The sequence below is a fragment of the Callorhinus ursinus genome, unplaced genomic scaffold (genome assembly GCF_003265705.2).
Source record: "Callorhinus ursinus isolate GAN/ISIS: 27379988/994484 unplaced genomic scaffold, GSC_fseal_2.0 scaffold52, whole genome shotgun sequence".
Lineage (NCBI taxonomy): Eukaryota > Metazoa > Chordata > Mammalia > Carnivora > Otariidae > Callorhinus > Callorhinus ursinus.
Genome location: NW_027397114.1, coordinates 9,046,837 through 9,065,784, shown reverse-complemented (window position 1 = coordinate 9,065,784; position 18,948 = coordinate 9,046,837). Strand labels below are relative to the sequence as shown.

The following is an 18,948-nucleotide window of genomic DNA, read 5'->3' as shown; positions in this document are numbered from 1 at the left end:
TCCTAGGTAAAATCACCATAACATCTTAAAGTCAGAAGGGATCTTATAGCTCATTGAGTTCAACCCTCACTCTTGAGAGATCGCTCTTACAACATACCTAGAAAATGGTCATCTAGACTCTTCAACATTCCAGTGGTAGAAGTCCCTATGTCCTAAGAATGTCCATTCTTGAACAGCTTTAATTGGAAACTTTTTCTTTACATGGTACTTTCTTACATCAGCACCTCTCCTGTAAATTGTTCCTTTTTACTTATCAAAGACAAATCTTATCCTGGATTTTTCCCATCCTTGAATAGAATACTTCCTTCCTTGTCTAAATGTGTATTTATCAGGTCAAAATTCTTTGTTTTTAAATTTTTAAATTTTTTTAATTCCAGTATAATTTAATGTACAGTGTTATATTAGTTTCAAATGTACAATATAGTGATTCAGTAATTCTATACATTACTCAGTGCTCATCACAATAAGTGTACTCTTAATCCCCTTCACCTATTTCACCCATGCCCCCACTCACCTCCCCCCTGGTAACCACCAGTTTGTTCTCTATAGTTGAGAGTCTGGTTTTTTGTGTCTCTTTTTTTTCTTTGTTTGTTTCTTAAATGCCACATATTAATGAAATCATAAGGTATTTCTTTCTCTGACTGACTTATTTCACTTAGCATTATACTCTCTAGGTCCATCCATGTTGTAAATTATGTAAGATTTCATTCTTTTTTGTGGCTAATATTCCGGTGTGTGTGTATTTGTGTGTGTGTGTGTGTGTGTGTGTGTGTGTGTACCACATCTTCTTTATCCATTCTTCAATAGATAGAACACTTGGGTTGCTTCCATATTTTGGCTATTGTAAATAATGCTGCAATAAATATAGGGTACATCTATCTTTTCAAATTAGTGCTTTTGTATTCTTTGGGTCAATACCCAGTAATGGAATTACTGAATCATATGGTAACTTTATTTTCGGTTTTTTGAGGAACCTCCACACTGTTTTCCACAGTGGCTGCACCAGTTTGCATTCCTAACAACAGTGCATGAGGGTTCCTTTTTCTTCACATCCTCGCCAACACTTGTTGTTTCTTGTGTTTTTGATTTTAGCCATTCTGACAGGTGTGAGATGATATCTCATTGTGGTTTTGATTTTCATTTCCCTGATGATTAATGATGTTGAGCATCTTTCCATGTGTCTGTTGGCCATCTGTATGTCTTTTTTGGAGAAATATCTGTTCATATCTTTTGCCCATTTTTTAATTGGATTACTTGGGGGTTTTGGTGTTTAGTTATATAAGTTCTTTATATGTTTTAGATACTAACCCCATATCAGATATATCATTTGCAAATATCTTCTCCCATTCAGTAGGTTGTCTTTTTGTGGGTTTTTTTTTTATTGTTTCCTTTGCTGTGCAGAAATTTTTTTTTATGTAGTCCCAATAGTTTGTTTTTGCTTTTGTTTCCCTTTCCTTAGGAGACATATCTAGAAAAATATTGCTATGGCAAATGTCAGAAAATTACTGCCTGTGCTCTCTTCTAGGATTTTTATACTTCAGGTCTCATATTTAGGTCTTTAATCCATTTTGAGTTTACTTTTGTATATGGTGTAAAAAAAATGGTCTGGTTTCATTCTTTTGCATGTTGCTGTTCCAGTTTTCCCAACACCATTGCATATTCTTTTTTTTTTTTTAAGATTTTATTTATTTATTTGACAGAGAGAGACACAGTGAGAGAGGGAACACAAGCAGGGGGAGTGGGAGAGGGCGAAGCAGGCTTCCTGCAGAGCAGGGAGCCCGATGTGGGACTCAATCCCAGGACCCTGGGATCATGACCTGAGCCGAAAGCAGACACTTAACGACTGAGCCACCCAGGTGCCCCACCATTGCATATTCTTGTCTCCTTTGTCATAGATTAATTGACCATATAATTGTGGGTTTATTCCTGGACTCGCTGTTCTGTTGTTTATTTATTTATTTTTATTATTATTTTTGAGAGAGAGCATGAGTGCAAGTTGGGGAGGAGCAGAAAAGAATCTTCACACAGACTCCCCACTGAACCCACGTGGAGCCTGATGCAGGGCTTGATTTCATGACACATGAGATCATGACCTGAGCCCAAACCAAGAGTCAGATGCCCTTTACTAATTTTCACAATATCATTCCATTCCATGCTGCCAGTTCTTTTCCAACAAAAACAATATTGCAATAATTTTATATACACACACAATTGTAGGAGTGTGTCAGGTATTCCTAGAAGTTAGATTACTGAATCAAAAGGTGTGTATACTTTTAAATTTGGATAGATACTGGACTGCCAGACTGCTGAGGGAAACCCCTGAGTGGACTTATTGGGGACTAATCTCTGGTCTTGAGTTCCTCCCTACTTTAGCCTCCCTTGCTCTCCCCCCAGCTCTGTTTGGTGGTCCTCACTGTCCCTTTGCCTGGGACCATTAATGTTCCAAGAAATAGACCTGCAGTGCCACCAGCAGGGAGAGGCTGAGCTCTATGGGACATTTTGGGCTTTCCTGGCCTCCTCCAACCCAAAGCTGGTATCCCTGGTAAAAAGAACTGATTGGCACCTGCAGTCATTAACCTCAAGGTAAACAGGGTCTGTTGGCCCAGACCTAACAACCCCAGACCCTGGGCCAGCCCAGCCTCATTCAGGAATTCCCAGTTAGCTCTAGCCTAACCAGCTCCATCCCCCAAATCCAGAGCCACATTTTCAGCGCAGCCCCATTCACTCAGCCAGCTAGAGGGAAGAAATAATTCACTTTCAAGAGGAACTTCCAGGTGGAGGATGGAGACACAGCTCCTTTAGGACCCCCTCCCCTTGCTGCTGAGTGGAGAGACTGAAAACACAAATACCCATAAGAAAACCAAAAAATATTTATCAAAGGAACTCATCCGCATTTGCAAATGTATTCCAAACAACTGAAGGAAGCCTGAAAAAAGATCTAAGAAGACTCCCTGAACAAGGGGAATTTTGAATTGGTTTTGGAGGAGAGGACTTGGGAGAATAGAAAAGGGAAGGGGGGAAGGTCTTGAAAAGGAGTAGAGGTAATAACTGCTAACATATTTTGAGCATTTATTATTTGCCAAGCAATGCACTAAGAACTTTACACATGTGTTATCTCCCCTATGTGGAGGTACTCTCATTATCCCCATTTTAGGTAAAGTAATGGAGACACAGTAAGACTGAGTGACTTGCCAAGGTAATACACCCAGCCAAGTACTGTGGCCAGGAGTCTGACTCTAGTGTTTAATATTGCCCCCAGGTAGGGGTAGGGATGGGGGTAAGGTACAAGTAGCTAGTAAAATTGGGGGTAGGTAATGAGGATATGGGAGCTGCCCCCTCAGTCCACCAAAGCCCCTGGAACTGACTCCCAACCCCTTCTTGCCTCCCAGGAGTAGTGGCTAGCAGGCCCCTGAAATTCCCTCTTTGTGGACAATGCCTCCCAGGCCCACCCATCTCAGACTTCCCTCCGTGGCTCCCAACAAGTCCTGTAGAACACTCTGTGATAGGCTCTGGAAAGGAGAGGGGTTGATAAACAGCTTGTGTCCAAAAGAGAAGCCCCAACCCCACCCCCACCCCCAAGACCATCCTGCTAGAGGGCTGGAAGATTGTCCTAAGTGCTTCCATATCTCATTTAGCCCTCTGTACTTTTAATAAAGGATGATGATATGGGGAAACTGAGGCTCAGGGAGGTTTGTTGTTGTTGTTGTTTTGTTTTGCTTTACTTAACTCAAGCATGGGTGACTCCAGAGTCCTTTTGACTCCACAGTTCTGTTTCTGGGTTTTTGGAACAGAGCCTCACATAATCAGGGTCCAGCTCAACAGCAGGGTCCCAGAAAATAGGACTGGAGCTGCTTATTAAATTCCTGTTGCCTCATCCCCAGATAGGTCTTTACAAGGTACTGCAGGCTAGGATGAGCTACAAGGTAGAGACCAAGAAAGGCAGAGGCTGGGCTGCCATCCTTGAGGAAGCATGCCCACCTACCACTACCGTGTGGGGTCTCTGTGTTCCAGGAGGCAAAAAGTAGAATGGCTGGTCTCTGTCAGAGTCATCTTCTGTTCTGGGATGAGTGGCTGCCCTAGAGCTCAGGCCTGGTCAGCCTTTTGCATGGGCAGAAGCTCCTGATTTGGGTGGGCTTCCCTACAACTGCTCTGAGACCCTGGGTGATCCTGTGCATTGGAGGTTGCCTATCTGTATCAACACATGCAGTGAGGAGAGTGGAATGAAATACCTGGAATTACTGGAGGCCAGGTGAAAAAAAAAAATCACCCTAGCCCATAGGCTACCTCCATGCTCGACTTCCTGTCACACCACCAGCAGCACCCCACCCCTCATCCCCCCACCCCCAACCTCCACACTGGCCCTCTTTGGGGCTTGGCTAGCAGAGTAGGCATTGGATATGCTGGGGTGATTTAACAATTGGTTGACCTCTGGTTTCTTTTAGAAGGGGGGGGGGAAAGCATTAAAGCCACAAATTGTCATGCCAGCCTAAGGAAGATTCCTGCTTCCTGATTCTGATACTGTTAGCCTACTATTCTAAACACTTTACATTTATCTCGGGTAATCCTCACCCAACTCTTGGGTGGTACTGCTGTTTTTTTGTGCGTTTTTTTTTGGTTTGTTTGTTTGTTTAAGATTGTATTTATTTATTTGAGAGAGAGAGCAAGCACAAGAGGGGCGGGGGGAAGGGCAGAGGGAGAGGGAGAAGCGGACTGCTTGCTGAGCAGGAAGCAGGAGGAGGCGGGACCCCGGGATCATGACCTGAGCCAAAGCAGACGCTTAACCCACTGAACCACCCAGGCACCCCTGAGGTACTACTGTTATTTTTATTCTTTTTTCAGCAGAGAAGACAAAAGCACCAAAAGCCTGCCTCCATCAAGACCGCACGACTGGCAAACTGCCCAGCAGGGATAGAAACTCAGGTAATAATGACTGGAAGGACATGGTTCAGATGACAGAATTAGCAGTCATTCAAAACGTGCAGTTCTTTTTTCAAGCATCTTGTAAGGAGGTGGGGGGAAACGCATTCTTTTGTCATTTTAACATTGTGGATTGACAAGGACAGAATAAACGCACTCAAACATTTACACGGCAGAATAAAAAAAAAATTAAAAAAAAAAACCGGTCTTTGGCATGTTCTCGTCAAATGTGAACAACTTTTCTGGACAACAGAATTCAGGGAATTTAACAGAGGAAAGAAAAGTAACAAGCATCCTACTGGCTTTCTGAGGAAAAAGCGTCTGTCCTAGAATGGCCCCTAAACCCCATCCTCCGTTCCTGAGGCGGTAACTACAAACTATGCCTTTCGATTGACCTGCTTGCCGCGCAACGCCGCTCTACTGGGGGACTTGAATACTGCTCTCTATTTTGCGTGGCCTCTCCACGCCCTACTATTATATCCCAAATGTAGCACTTCCGTTTCTTCGAAAATAAATTCTTGGGAGGGGAGGTTGAGGCAGACGCCAGAATCTGTTCACTACACCAAATCGCCAGGCTGCCAATCCAGAAAGCCGGCGCTCAAAATTTCCTCAGGAAAATGAAGCCAGGACTCCCGTTCCTCTCGCTAAAAAGCCTCAGGACGGAAAACGGTTTATAGATTTCAAGAATCTGAACTAAGTTAGCAGCTCCTGAGGAATTCTCCTCCCTCCTTTTGCCCCAGCCTGCACCTCAGAAAACCCCCTCCCACTGCCTTCGCGAGTCTCTTCAAAGTTGTCGGCACCGAGAGAACAAATAAGCCCCTCCTCATTGGCCAGGTTTCCTGTCAGTCTGTCCGCGGCGACTCCGAATGGTGCCTTTTGAAACCCCTCTAGTCCCGCCTTCTTTTGCGTAATTGGTTTGTTCAAACAGGCCCCCGGACAACTCAGACGTTCATTGGTGAATATAAAAAGCCAGCTACGATTGGCTCCTCGGGACGGAGCCGGTGAGAGCGAGTCAGAGATTGGCTTATCTGGTTTGGGCGGGCTACAGGAAGGTTCAATTGCGACTGGAGGAGGTCTTCTAACCGACGAGCGTCTGTGGAGAAGCGGCTTGCTCCGCGGTGGTCTCGAGGGTCCCGCCGGTTTAGTCGCTTGCAGGGTTCTCGAGCCCCTTCACGACCGTCACTATGGAGGTGTCACCACTGCAGGTACAGCTCGCGGAAGGGGCGGGTCGTGGGGGCTCAGCGCTGCCCCGCATCTCTCTGGCTGCCCGCGAAGGGTTAGGCTCCTGGGCTGTGGTACGATCGCCGCCGGCTGGGAGCGGGTATTCCGTGTCGTCCCCGGTCTCCTGGGCTCGGAGTGATCGTGAAGAGGATAGCCCCCCTTTATGGTGGTAGTAGTGAAATATTGGCTACGCTGGCTGGCTTTTGGGCTGTTGGATTCTGTTTTACTGTCTCTAGGGCCAGTATTCCACTGGCCTGTTTTATTATGGCCCGCGTGTGATTTCAAGCAGCACAGTCAGATACTTTCCTACATCCGGTGGAAAATGGGATTGAATGCCCCTGACCTTGGAAGGTGCAGAGCATGGCACGATGTTCCCAGTGAAGAGCCGGCAGGCCCGACTTGCTCAAAATATGTCCTTCCTGTGTTCAAAACGATTCAAAGGATTGAATCGATGGGCTCCCAAACTGCTGCTGACCAGAATCAGTTATGTACCTGGGACATAGCAGGCACTCAGTAAATATTTGTGGAATGTCTGAAAGAAGTGGGTGTATTTTATTGATGACATCTAAAACATTCAAGGAAAATAGTTCCATGTCACATGCACTTGCATGAGATAATATATGTTTATTCAAACTGACACCTGGGAACTTAGCTGCAGTTAACTTAAATTGCCGTGTTGGTACAAAATGATGTAAACTCCACCAATACCTGGTAAAAGATTGTGATGACACATAGTGCGTAAATCATTACGGTGGGTGTTTTGTTTATAGTTTTTAATAAATCTCCAATTAAATATCCCTTTTCTACAATTTTCTAAAATTGCTAGCCTGTAAATGAAAATATGCAAGTCAGCAAAACAAAGAAAAATGAAGATGCTAAGAAAAGACTCTCTATTGAAAGAATCTATCAAAAGAAAACCCAACTGGAACATATTTTGCTCCGCCCAGACACCTACATTGGCTCTGTGGAATTAGTGACCCAGGTAAAACCAAATAATTAAATGCAGTTATGAAGTAGTTAAAATGTATACTTTTCCAGGTGAATTTTCTATATATTCCATGTACTCTGAATGTCACTGGAACTGGCCTAAGCTATCATATGTATATTGTAGTATTTAATCCAGAAGACTTTACAGTAATGATGATAAAACAGAATAAATACAGGGTAAAAGTAACTATATTTCTTTGCCTTATTTCTAGCAAATGTGGGTTTACGATGAAGATATTGGCATTAACTATAGGGAAGTCACCTTTGTCCCTGGGTTGTACAAAATCTTTGATGAGATCCTAGGTGAGTAAATTCTTTCACATAAAGATCTACTGGTCAAATCCTTCCTAAGAAGTATCATTTCTAGCAAACCCTCTATAACCAGAGCTCCTATCATTTCAAACAATAGCTGGCAAGGTGAGGCAGTTTACTGGAGTCTAACAAGTTGAATTTTTTCCTAGAAATAGTACTGTGAATAAATGTTAAATTCACGCCTTGTTAATACAACTTTTTTCTTTCTATATCTTAATTTTTTTTAAATTTAATTTCTTAATATGTATTTTCTTTCAGTCAATGCTGCAGACAACAAACAAAGGGACCCAAAAATGTCTTGTATTAGAGTCACAATTGACCCGTAAGTCTCTTGCATGGTCTTTTGTTTTAGTTCATTGTTACTGTTAGTTACACCTACTTTGATTTTTTTTAAAGATTTATTTATTTATTTATTTATTTGAGAGAGAGAACATGAGAGGGGGGAGGGTCAGAGGGAGAAGCAGACTTCCCGCTGAGCAGGGAGCCCTTTGCAGGACTCCATCCCAGGACTCCAGGATCATGACCTGAGCTGAAGGCAGTCGCTTGACCAACTGAGCCACCCAGGCGCCCTACATTTACTTTGATTTATACTAACGTTGGCCTTTTTAGTAAATGAAATTCTGCAAAAGCACGGAAAAGCAGAATGCTAAAATGAACAATATGATACCTACCACCTAGATCCATCAATGCTTTGCCATATTTGCTCCATCTATATTTTTTAAGTCATTTCAAAATAAATTACAGACATTATGACACTTCATCCCTAAATTTTTCAGTAAGCATCTCCAATAATTGTTCAGTCTAAGCATTCTGGAGTCTAGAGCTTTTACTTTTTCTCAGGATGCTATTCAAATAGTAAACCAGCAGGTGGTGATAGAGAATAATTGGATCCAACATTTCTGGTTATAAATGCTGGGTGTCCCTTTGTGGGTATTCAGGGTGCTTGTTTCACCTTTTTATTAGCCTGATCAGTTATGACATAAACTATGCTTTAGGTTCTCTGGGGGAAGTGTGTTAATGATGTACTTGAATGCTCCTAAGGGCTTGATACCATAGTCTAAAGAAATGTTGAGCTAGTTTTAGTCTTTTTTGTAGATAAAACTGAGCACTACTTGGAATAAGATCCATAGTGTTTGTCTGGTTATAACTAAACTGTACTATCTTATGAGAATTAAAATAACTAAGAAATAAGTCCAAATAAATTTTTAGCATTTTTTTGGCGAGCAGGGAAGTTTACAATTGGTAGTTTTTCCCTTTCATGTTTATTTTGCAATGTGCTTTGTTGGGTGAGAAAGCTAAGGGAGCTAGGACAGTGCAGATAGATGATCCTCTGAAAAATGGTATAATAGGGGCACCTGGGGGGCTCAGTTGGTTAAGTGTCAGACCCTTGATTTCAGCTCAGGTCATGATCTCAGGGTCCTAGGATCGAGCCCCAAGTAGGGCTCCTCCCTCCAAGGAGTCTGCTTGAGGATTCTCTTTCCTTCTCCCTCTGCGCCCCCTCATCCCACTCATGTGCACGTGTTCACTCACTCGCACTCAAATAAATAAATAGATCTTAAAAAACAAAACAAAAAAGAAAGTGGTATAAATAATAATTTCCAAATTTTTCCTTTCCATTGGGCATAAATCATTTCCCTTTGTTTATCCTAACATTTTAAAATTTCATATTTTTTCAACATTATCAGTGTCTGCCCAGGTGTTGGAAAAGGATTTATTTTTTTTTTCCTCTTGGCTCCTATTTCAGGAATGTCAGGAACTAAGCATGGTGGGAAAGGTTGTTGATGCTGAATTTCAGAAGATATGTATGAAAACCAGTCAAAGAAATTGAGACTTGTGAATTTCTGTATTTTAAGAATAATGATATTTAAGTATAAAAAATATCAAGCACTAGTTTACCATCTGTTTTAACAATAAAAGTTTCATTCTTCTTTTCTTAGGGAGAACAATTTAATTAGTATATGGAATAATGGGAAAGGTATTCCTGTTGTTGAACACAAAGTTGAGAAGGTGTATGTCCCAGCTCTCATCTTTGGACAGCTCCTAACTTCTAGTAACTATGATGATGATGAAAAGAAAGTAACAGGTAGAGTATGGAGGAAAATAACATATTTGTTGCTGAAAAAACACATCTTTTAAATGACTGTGGCATAAAAGTTAAAAATATTGGAATAAATCTCTATAGTTGATCAGCATTTCCAGTGATAACAAAGTATTTTAAATTTATTTGCTTAGGCGGTCGAAATGGCTATGGGGCCAAATTGTGTAACATATTCAGTACCAAATTTACTGTGGAAACAGCCAGTAGAGAATACAAGAAAATGTTCAAACAGGCAAGTATAAATAAGTATCTTGTGCCTCAATTATAAATTGTACTTTAGCAATTTATAACAGCATTAGTGGTTGGTTTAATTTAACGTAATTTACAGGCTATTAAATCATGGAAAACTATTCATGAACAATTAGGTTATTTTTTAGGACTTATAAATTTGTGTTTAGTTCTAGTTTGTTGTGAAAAGACTTGAATTTTTTATCTTCCTATTTTTTACTTCCACAGACATGGATGGATAACATGGGGAGAGCTGGTGAGATGGAACTCAAACCCTTTAATGGGGAAGATTATACATGTATTACCTTCCAGCCTGACTTGTCCAAGTTTAAAATGCAAAGCCTAGATAAAGATATTGTTGCACTAATGGTTAGAAGAGCATATGATATTGCTGGATCCACGAAAGATGTCAAAGTCTTTCTCAATGGAAATAAGCTGCCAGTAAGCATTTTCCGGGGTGTTAAGGGCAATGAGGGACTTGATATGATCATTGTCAGAGGCAAAATTGAGTTTTTGTTCCTCCCATATATTTTTTTTTTTAACCACTTCTCAGATACGTTCCTGAAAAGAAAACAGTATGCCGCATTTTTTACTTAGCTCTCTTAAACTCACTAAAAAAATGTCTTTCTCAAACAATCTCCTAAATGAATCCTTTTGTGCCCTTTAATGACCATTCTCTTATGCCCATCAGTGAACATCATTTCATTAGTTTTGAAAAATCCTCATGGTCTATCATTGAATACTTTTTATAACTTTTTTCTAATACCGTAACTTTTAATTCCTATACAGGTAAAAGGATTCCGTAGCTATGTAGATATGTATTTGAAGGATAAGGTAGATGAAACTGGCAATCCATTGAAAATTATCCACGAACAAGTAAACCCCAGGTGGGAGGTATGCTTAACAATGAGTGAAAAAGGCTTTCAGCAAATTAGCTTTGTCAACAGCATTGCTACTTCCAAGGTAATTTTATTTTTGTATTAATCATGATTTATCTTTACATAGAAGTGTTACTGTTTTTCATAAATACAATGAACTTGAATATTTGGCTGCCCTGGCATAAAGAAAGCTAAATTACTTTTTTTTTTTTGTATTTGATCATTATTATAATTTTGAAGATCCTGAGCTTTACAATTTATTTTTCCCCATTAGGGTGGCAGACATGTTGATTATGTAGCTGATCAGATTGTGACTAAACTTGTTGATGTTGTGAAGAAGAAGAACAAGGGTGGTGTTGCAGTAAAAGCACATCAGGTATGGTATTTTAGCACAGTTTTCTTCTTCTAAAGTCAAGGAAGAAGAGAAAGGCTATAAATAAAGCATAAGTTTTTAGCTATGTAATATCAACTTTTCCTGCAGGTGAAAAATCACATGTGGATTTTTGTGAATGCCTTAATTGAAAACCCAACCTTTGACTCTCAGACAAAAGAAAACATGACTTTACAAGTCAAGAGCTTTGGATCAACATGCCAATTAAGTGAAAAATTCATCAAAGCTGTGAGTACTGGGGCACCTGGGTAGTTCAGTCTGTTGGGCATCTGACTCCGGCTCAGGTCAGGATCCCAGAGTCCTGGGATTGAGCCCCTCAGCAGGGGGTCTGCTTCTCCCACTCCCTCTACTCTTCCCCTGCTCACGCTCAGTCACTCTCTCTCGCTTGCTCACTCTCTCAAATAAATAAATAAAATCTTTAAAAAAAAAAGTTGTAAATACTTACAGGGAAATAAATAGAAGCACCTTGCTTTATTGTCTATCGCCCTTCTCTGCTCTGCAAAAACCAAGATCCATCCTACATGTCTTCTGCCTCTGAAAAGGAAATAAATAGCTTTCATGAGGGGCACCTGGGTGGCTCAGGAGGTTAAGAGTCTGCCTTCAGCTCAGGTCATGATCCCAGGGTCCTGGGATCAAGTTCCGCATCGGGCTCCCTGCTCAGCAGGGAATCTGCTTCTCCCTCTACTCTTCCCCACTGCTCGTGATCTCTCTCTCTTATGCTCTCTCTCTCTCTCTCTCTCTCTCAAATAAATAAAATCTTTGAAAAAAAAAAGAAATAGCTTTCACCTCACTGGACTTACTACAGCCTTAATTACCATCCATATGCCTGTATTTCCCCATTACCTTATCACCATTCAGCCCATTTCACTGCTTACTTAACATTGCCTAAAGTTGGCTCCCAGTCGACACATCCAAAACTGAATTAGTTCTCTCCATACTCACCTCTACACAAGGAGCTTCCCCACTCCGCAAAAACAAAACTATTTCCTGTCTTAGTAAAAGGCCCCAACCAACCACTAGGTTGCATAAACAAACCTGGGAGCCTTTTCTCTACCCCCATGCCTCCTCTAATCCAATCAGTAAGACTCATCTTTTGGATACCTCAGTAGCCTCTCACAGTCATCTCTTCTATATTACTGTAACAATTCTTAACGTTCATAACATTTCAGTCCTTTCTTTGCAATGCTCTTGAGTGATCTTTTTGTCTTAAAGCACACATTTTTGTCTTCATTCTCTTTTGAAGTCTTTTGGTAACTTCCACTCTAGGAAAAAGTCCAGGGGCACCTGGCTGACTCAGTCGGTGGAGTATGTGACTCTTGATCTCAGGGTTGTAAGTTTGAGCACCATGTTGGGTATAGAGATTACTTAAAAATAAATCTTTAAAAAAAATAAATGACTCAGGGGCACCTAGGTGGCTCAGGTGGTTAAGCATCTAACTTGTGATTTTTGTCTTAGGTCATGATCTCATGGGTTGTGAGATGGAGCTGCACTGGAGCTGCATGTTGGGCTCTGTGCTCATGGGGGAGTCTGCTTAGGATTCTCTCCCTCTCCCTTTGCCCCTCTCCCCACTGTACACACTCTTTCTCTGTCTCTCTCAAATAAATCTTTAAAAATTAAAAAAAAAAATGTTTTGGGTGCCTTAGTGGCTCAGGCAGTTAAGCATCTGCCTTCAGCTCAGGTCATGATCCCAGGGTCCTGGGATTGGGTCCCACATAGTGCTCCCTGCTCAGTGGGGAGCCTGCTTCTCCTTCTGCCTCTGCTGTTTCCCCTGCTTGTGCTCTCTCACTCTCTGCCAAATAAATAAATAAAATCTTTAAAAAAAAGAAAAATGTTTTTAAGTCCATATTCTTTAATGTGGCCTACAAGACCCTGCCATCTCCAACCTCATCTCAGCACCACTTTTTCCTGTGTTGTCTAAGCTTCAATCCTACTGCCTTCAAATTACTCACAAGCATTAGTACTCTTCCCCCTCCTTAGAGCTTTTCCACTTGGTAATCCTTCTGCCTGAAATGCTTCTCACTTAGCTAGCTGCTTTAGATCTTCAATGTCATTTCCTCAGGAAAGCCTTTACTTTCTACCCTTCTCCCTGGACATATGTTATTAGATGTAGCATACGTTTATCCATAACACTCATCACACTTGGAATTTCTCATTTTATTTCCATCTTCCCTATTGTTATCTTAAAGTCCATGAGGACAAGGACCATGACCAATTTGTTTTAACCACTAAATCTCCAACATGGATTTTAACCACTAAATCTCCAACATGGATCTCAGTGCCTAGCACAACGTAAATATGTAGTTAGTGAATATTTACTGAATGAATGAGCTCAAGGGAACAAGTTCCCTCAGTTATGATAACCTAAGACAGGAAGACATGTCATCCTCATACTCAGTCTGAAAATTATTATTTTTTTTTACCTCCTTTAAAACTTTGAATTATTTTTATAGGAGCTCATTTGTATTCTAGGTTCTTCCCTAACATGAATCTTCTCATTTTCAGGCAACTGGCTGTGGTATTGTGGAAAGCATACTAAACTGGGTGAAGTTTAAGGCCCAAGTCCAATTAAACAAGAAGTGTTCAGCTGTAAAACATAACAGAATCAAGGGAATTCCCAAACTCGATGATGCCAATGATGCAGGTACACATTTAATAATGCTTCTAAACTTTAAATCGTGTGGTTCAGGTATTTGTTTTATTCATTAACAGCAGACTGTGGATACTTCCCCCTCAACATGTAATATTCAACAGAATGTTGTTTTTTTTTTAATGTTTTATTTATTTATTCATGAGAGTCAGAGAGAGAGAGAGAGAGAGAGAGAGAGAGAAGCAGCAAGAGAAGCAGGCTCACCACAGAGCAGGGAGCCCGATGCGGGACTCGATCCCAGGACCCCGGGATCATGACCTGAGCCGAAAGCAGACGCTTAACCATCTGAGCCACCCAGGCGCCCTCAACAGAATGTTTTTACGTGGTTAAGAATCAACCAATTCCCTGTTATTGAACATTTAGATCATTTCTAATTTTTGGCTGTTACGGTAACATTGAGATGACTATTAAGAGTATAAAATAAGAATTTGTAGTGATCTAGGTTGCCTGGGTGACTCAGTCGGTTAAACGTCTCACTCATGATCTCACCTCAGGTCTTGATCTTGAGTCGTGAGTTCAGGCCTTGCATTGGGCTCCATGCTGGGTGTGGAGCCTACCTTAAAAAAAAGAAAAAAAGAGGGCACCTGGGTGGCTCAGTTGGTTAAGCAACTGCCTTCGGCTCAGGTCATGATCCCGGAGTCCTGGGATTGAGTCCCACATCAGGCTCCCGGCTCAGCGGGGACCCTGCTTCTCCCTCTGACCCTCTCCCCTCTCATGCTGTTTCTCTCTCTCTCCCTCTCTCTCTCAAATAAATAAATAAATAAAATCTTTAAAAAAATAAAAGAAAAAAAGAATATGTAGTGATCTATTACCTAATGTAGGGGAGGAAAAAATTTCCTTAACCCTCTTAGTTCCTGTCTGGGTCTGAAAATGAAACTAACAAAGAGAGGTTAAATGATGAAAAACATACAAATTTATTTAATATAAACTTTACTTGACACAGGAGCTTTCATAGGGAAATGAAGACCCAAAGAAATGGTTAAACCTGAGCGTTTTTGTCAGGTTTGAGGAAGAGTAGAAAGATATAAGGGCAGAGTATGAACTAAGTATAGTAAACTGGGGGAAGCTCAGTGAGGCCTGTTCATTCACATTTTCAGTGTCACTCTGAGAGATAAGAATGTTCCCTTCCTCTGTGGTATATGGAGGGCACTTCTCACATGAGGGTCTCGTGACCTGCTTCAGGGTAGAAAGTTGGGGAATGAGGTCAGAGAGAACTTGCTTTTAGCATTTTCTCAAACTCCTTCAGCTTAAAATATTCAATATGCCAAGTGCCCTGTTTTGGGGTAGTGTGTTCTAAACCCCATCACTAACAAATTTTTTTTTTTAAGATTTTATTTATTTATTTGAAAGAGAGCTATCACGAGCAGGGGCAAAGGGTAGAGGGGGAAGGGAGCCCAAAGCGGGACTCAATCCCAGGACCCTGGGATCATGACCTGAGGTGAAGGCAAATACTTAACCGACTGAGCCACCCAGACACCCACTAACAAATATTTTTAACATAATATGATCAAATGAGTGTTCAGCAATAGTATAAATGTCAAAAGAAATTAGCATAAGAGAGGTGCCTGGCTGGCTTAGTCATTGGAATATGTGACTCTTGGTCTCAGGGTTGTGAGTTCAGGCCCCATGTTGGGTGTGGAGATTACTTAAAAATAGAGTCTTTTAAAAAAAATAGTCTAAGAAACTAGGATTTTTTTTTTTTTTAACTATGAACATTAGTTCTAATATCAGTGTTTTTAGCACAAAACTATTGATAGCACGTCTGAGTACATTTGAGGTTGAACTAAATGTGCCAGTATTAATTTGTGTATTTTTATTTTAGGGGGTCGAAACTCCAATGAGTGTACACTTATCCTGACTGAGGGAGACTCAGCTAAAACTTTGGCTGTTTCAGGCCTTGGTGTAGTTGGGAGAGACAAATACGGGGTTTTCCCACTTAGAGGAAAGATACTCAATGTTCGAGAAGCTTCTCATAAACAGGTAGAACCATCTTTAAAATCTAAATCCAGTTTTATAATGCAGGACTTCATGCTTGTATTTCATTCCCTTCACTGGCATTATGAAATAAGTTTTAGTTTATTGTTCTTATTTTAAGAAATTGGGTACATTGTAGCATATCTTAACAGATCTTTCTGACTAAAATATAGGCTAATAATACCTGAAAATAATGGAGCTCAAGAAAGCCCAAACAACATATACTCTATTTCTTTTCAAATTTATAAACAAAACATTACCTTTTTTGGTATATGTCCATTTCAGATCATGGAAAATGCCGAAATTAACAATATCATCAAGATTGTGGGTCTTCAGTACAAGAAAAACTATGAAGATGAAGATTCATTGAAGACTCTTCGTTATGGAAAGATAATGATTATGACAGATCAGGTCAAATTTGCTTTCAAATATTTTAGATTGTTGCACTAAATTAAACATGTCTTAATTGTTGCATTTCCTGCTGTGGAAGGAAATTACTTAACTTGGAGCTTTATTCATCACATGTGTGTTACATATACAGGTTAAGTGAATGGATTGAAATAGCCTTTTTATTTTTTTTAATCCCCATAGAAAAATTTTAGAGAAATTACCAGTAGGTCAATCATAATTTTTTTTTTTTTTTTTTTTTTTTTTTAGTTTCAAAATAATTCTTTTGTGTTTTGGCTTTCCACATATTTCTAGGACCAAGATGGTTCCCATATCAAAGGCCTGCTGATTAATTTTATCCATCACAACTGGCCCTCTCTTCTACGGCATCGTTTTCTGGAAGAATTTATCACTCCCATTGTAAAGGTATATTAATTTCTAAATTACCATAATGGATATTTTAAGGCCCTTACTCAACGCTTTATACACATATAACCCCAGTGTTATATGGTATACAGGGGACTCAGCAGTGGGCAAAATCACAGCAACATATTCTTTACACAGGTGTCTAAAAACAAACAAGAAGTGGCATTCTATAGCCTTCCTGAATTTGAAGAATGGAAGAGTTCTACTCCAAATCATAAAAAATGGAAAGTCAAGTACTACAAAGGTTTGTAAGGAAACCCATATAGAACTTCTCGTTTTGTTATATACCATTGTACAAGATTATACGGAGTAACTTGATATTCTTGGTTGTGTAGGTTTGGGCACCAGCACATCAAAAGAAGCTAAAGAATACTTTGCAGATATGAAAAGACATCGTATTCAATTCAAATATTCTGGTCCTGAAGATGATGCTGCCATCAGCCTGGTCAGTTTGAGTTCTGTTTCATACATACATTCTAGTTTTGTAAGTCACTACTTTAGTCAATTGAAACATACAAATTTTTATATAAAGAATGTTTTATAGAGTATAGAATGTTTTTAGTAAGCATGTCCTAGAGAAAGGCACCATATGTTTTAGGAAACTGAGTTTATTTTTGTTTAGTTTTTATACAAGAGATTTTGGGAGATTGTTCGTACCGGTGACATCTTTTTTATCTCTAATATGTAGGCCTTTAGCAAGAAACAGATAGATGATCGAAAGGAATGGTTAACTCATTTCATGGAGGATAGAAGGCAACGGAAGTTACTTGGCCTTCCTGAGGTAAAAATCTTATATCTGGGCACCTGGGTGGCTCAGTCGGGCATGTCCAACTCTTGATTTTGGCTCAGGTTGTGATCTCAGGGTCGTGAAATCGAGCCCCACATGGGGCTCTGTGCTGGGAGCCTGCGTGGGATTCTCCCCACCCCCACTCACGTGCTTGCTCGCTCACTCTCTCAATCTAAAAAAAAAAAAATCTTATATATCTTATAACACAATGACTAATTGCTTCAGTAAAAAATTTAATAATAGATAATTATATATGAATGTGCTTATCTAGACTGCTGCATAAATGTATGGGGACTGAAAAATTAAAAAGGCAATGCAGTTTTTCCTAATTGTGCAGCAATTAAATTTGCTTTATCTTTAAAACCTGTAAAATACTTCTACATAATTCTTTATCTTTGAGGGACTTAAGAATTATCATAGAATTGATATGCTGAAAGATTTCTTTCTTTTTGGTGTTAAGCATTGTTAAGATCAATGATCTTTTTTAAACTAGATCATGTAATAACTGTCTTTGGTCCCTCAGGATTACTTGTATGGACAAACTACCACATATCTGACATACAATGACTTCATAAATAAGGAACTTATCCTGTTCTCAAATTCTGATAACGAGAGATCTATCCCATCTATGGTGGATGGTAAGTTCCAATATGTTAGCCTGTTTTTATCATACACAGAAATCTATGTCCATAAATGGTTAGGTTGAGTATACTAATATCTGTACTTCTTTCATTTTGAAGGCTTGAAACCAGGTCAAAGAAAGGTTTTGTTTACCTGTTTCAAACGGAATGACAAGCGAGAGGTGAAAGTTGCCCAGTTAGCTGGGTCAGTGGCTGAGATGTCCTCTTATCATCACGGTGAGGTAAACACACAATCCATAATGTTTCCAGAAAGCATTATAGCAATGATACCTGCAAAATTATTTTCCAAACACTTAGAGTACTTGGTGAGATGAACACTTGTTCATCCATAGTAGAGGCAATTTGGTGAAGTCTGGTAAAATCTGTCAAACTATAAATGTGCTTACCCTTTAACCTAACAAATCTTTCTAAAAATAATATTCTGGTAAGGAGATTCATAAGTCTGTAAGGATCTATGTTCAAAGATATTTAGTGATGTTTAATATACCTTTGTGATGCTGAAATTTAGACATTAAAAATGTCCATCAACTGGAAAATTGTTGTTGATTGTGACACATCTATGCCTGGAATCAATTATACAACTGAAGTAAATCTATGTATACCAACATTGAGAATATCCATAGTCCATTGTCAGTGGGGAGAAAAAGAGCCAGACCAGTACTTAAAGCAAAATACCTAGAAGGGTATGCTCTAGGTTGTTAATTTAACTTTAGTTAAATCTGTCAATTAAAAAGGACAACTTGCCAATTTTTTGTATTTCTGAGTTGTTTGATTTTATACAAACATATATTCCTTTTTTATTTTGTGATTAAATTGCTTTTTTGCATTCATTTTAAAGAACTAGGTTGCCTATAGATTTCTAGAGCTTTAAATGTAATGATTGTCTTGCTTGTTGCTTTCAATCAAAACATAGTAGGCATTTAGTAAATGTTCACACAACAAACATTTGTCGAATGCTTACCATGCACCATGTGTATAAAAACGAGTATTTTCCTTACTTCGAGGTATACTCACAATTTAACCAGCCAACACACACACACACACACACACACAC

General features: G+C 39.8%; 1 protein-coding gene across 2 annotated transcripts in view; it reads left to right on the top strand.

The window, feature by feature from the left end:
* Window positions 1–5,975: 5,975 nt before the first annotated feature.
* The window catches only part of TOP2A (DNA topoisomerase II alpha), a 28,900-nt gene continuing 15,927 nt past the window's right edge, over window positions 5,976–18,948 (top strand). Inside the window, exons 1-19 of one of the 2 annotated variants that reach the window (XM_025859359.2) lie at window positions 5,976–6,122; window positions 6,965–7,120; window positions 7,338–7,428; window positions 7,696–7,759; window positions 9,375–9,520; window positions 9,670–9,767; window positions 9,992–10,204; window positions 10,553–10,726; window positions 10,916–11,017; window positions 11,123–11,260; window positions 13,535–13,673; window positions 15,502–15,659; window positions 15,939–16,064; window positions 16,356–16,466; window positions 16,605–16,710; window positions 16,802–16,911; window positions 17,155–17,247; window positions 17,777–17,891; window positions 17,994–18,115. In XM_025859359.2, the coding sequence (XP_025715144.1) occupies window positions 6,102–6,122; window positions 6,965–7,120; window positions 7,338–7,428; window positions 7,696–7,759; window positions 9,375–9,520; window positions 9,670–9,767; window positions 9,992–10,204; window positions 10,553–10,726; window positions 10,916–11,017; window positions 11,123–11,260; window positions 13,535–13,673; window positions 15,502–15,659; window positions 15,939–16,064; window positions 16,356–16,466; window positions 16,605–16,710; window positions 16,802–16,911; window positions 17,155–17,247; window positions 17,777–17,891; window positions 17,994–18,115 (2,283 nt within the window). In that variant the 5' untranslated portion in view covers window positions 5,976–6,101. Of the gene's footprint in view, window positions 6,123–6,178; window positions 6,305–6,964; window positions 7,121–7,337; window positions 7,429–7,695; window positions 7,760–9,374; window positions 9,521–9,669; window positions 9,768–9,991; window positions 10,205–10,552; window positions 10,727–10,915; window positions 11,018–11,122; window positions 11,261–13,534; window positions 13,674–15,501; window positions 15,660–15,938; window positions 16,065–16,355; window positions 16,467–16,604; window positions 16,711–16,801; window positions 16,912–17,154; window positions 17,248–17,776; window positions 17,892–17,993; window positions 18,116–18,948 lie in introns of those variants that run through there. The other variant, XM_073883890.1, reaches the window with a different exon arrangement.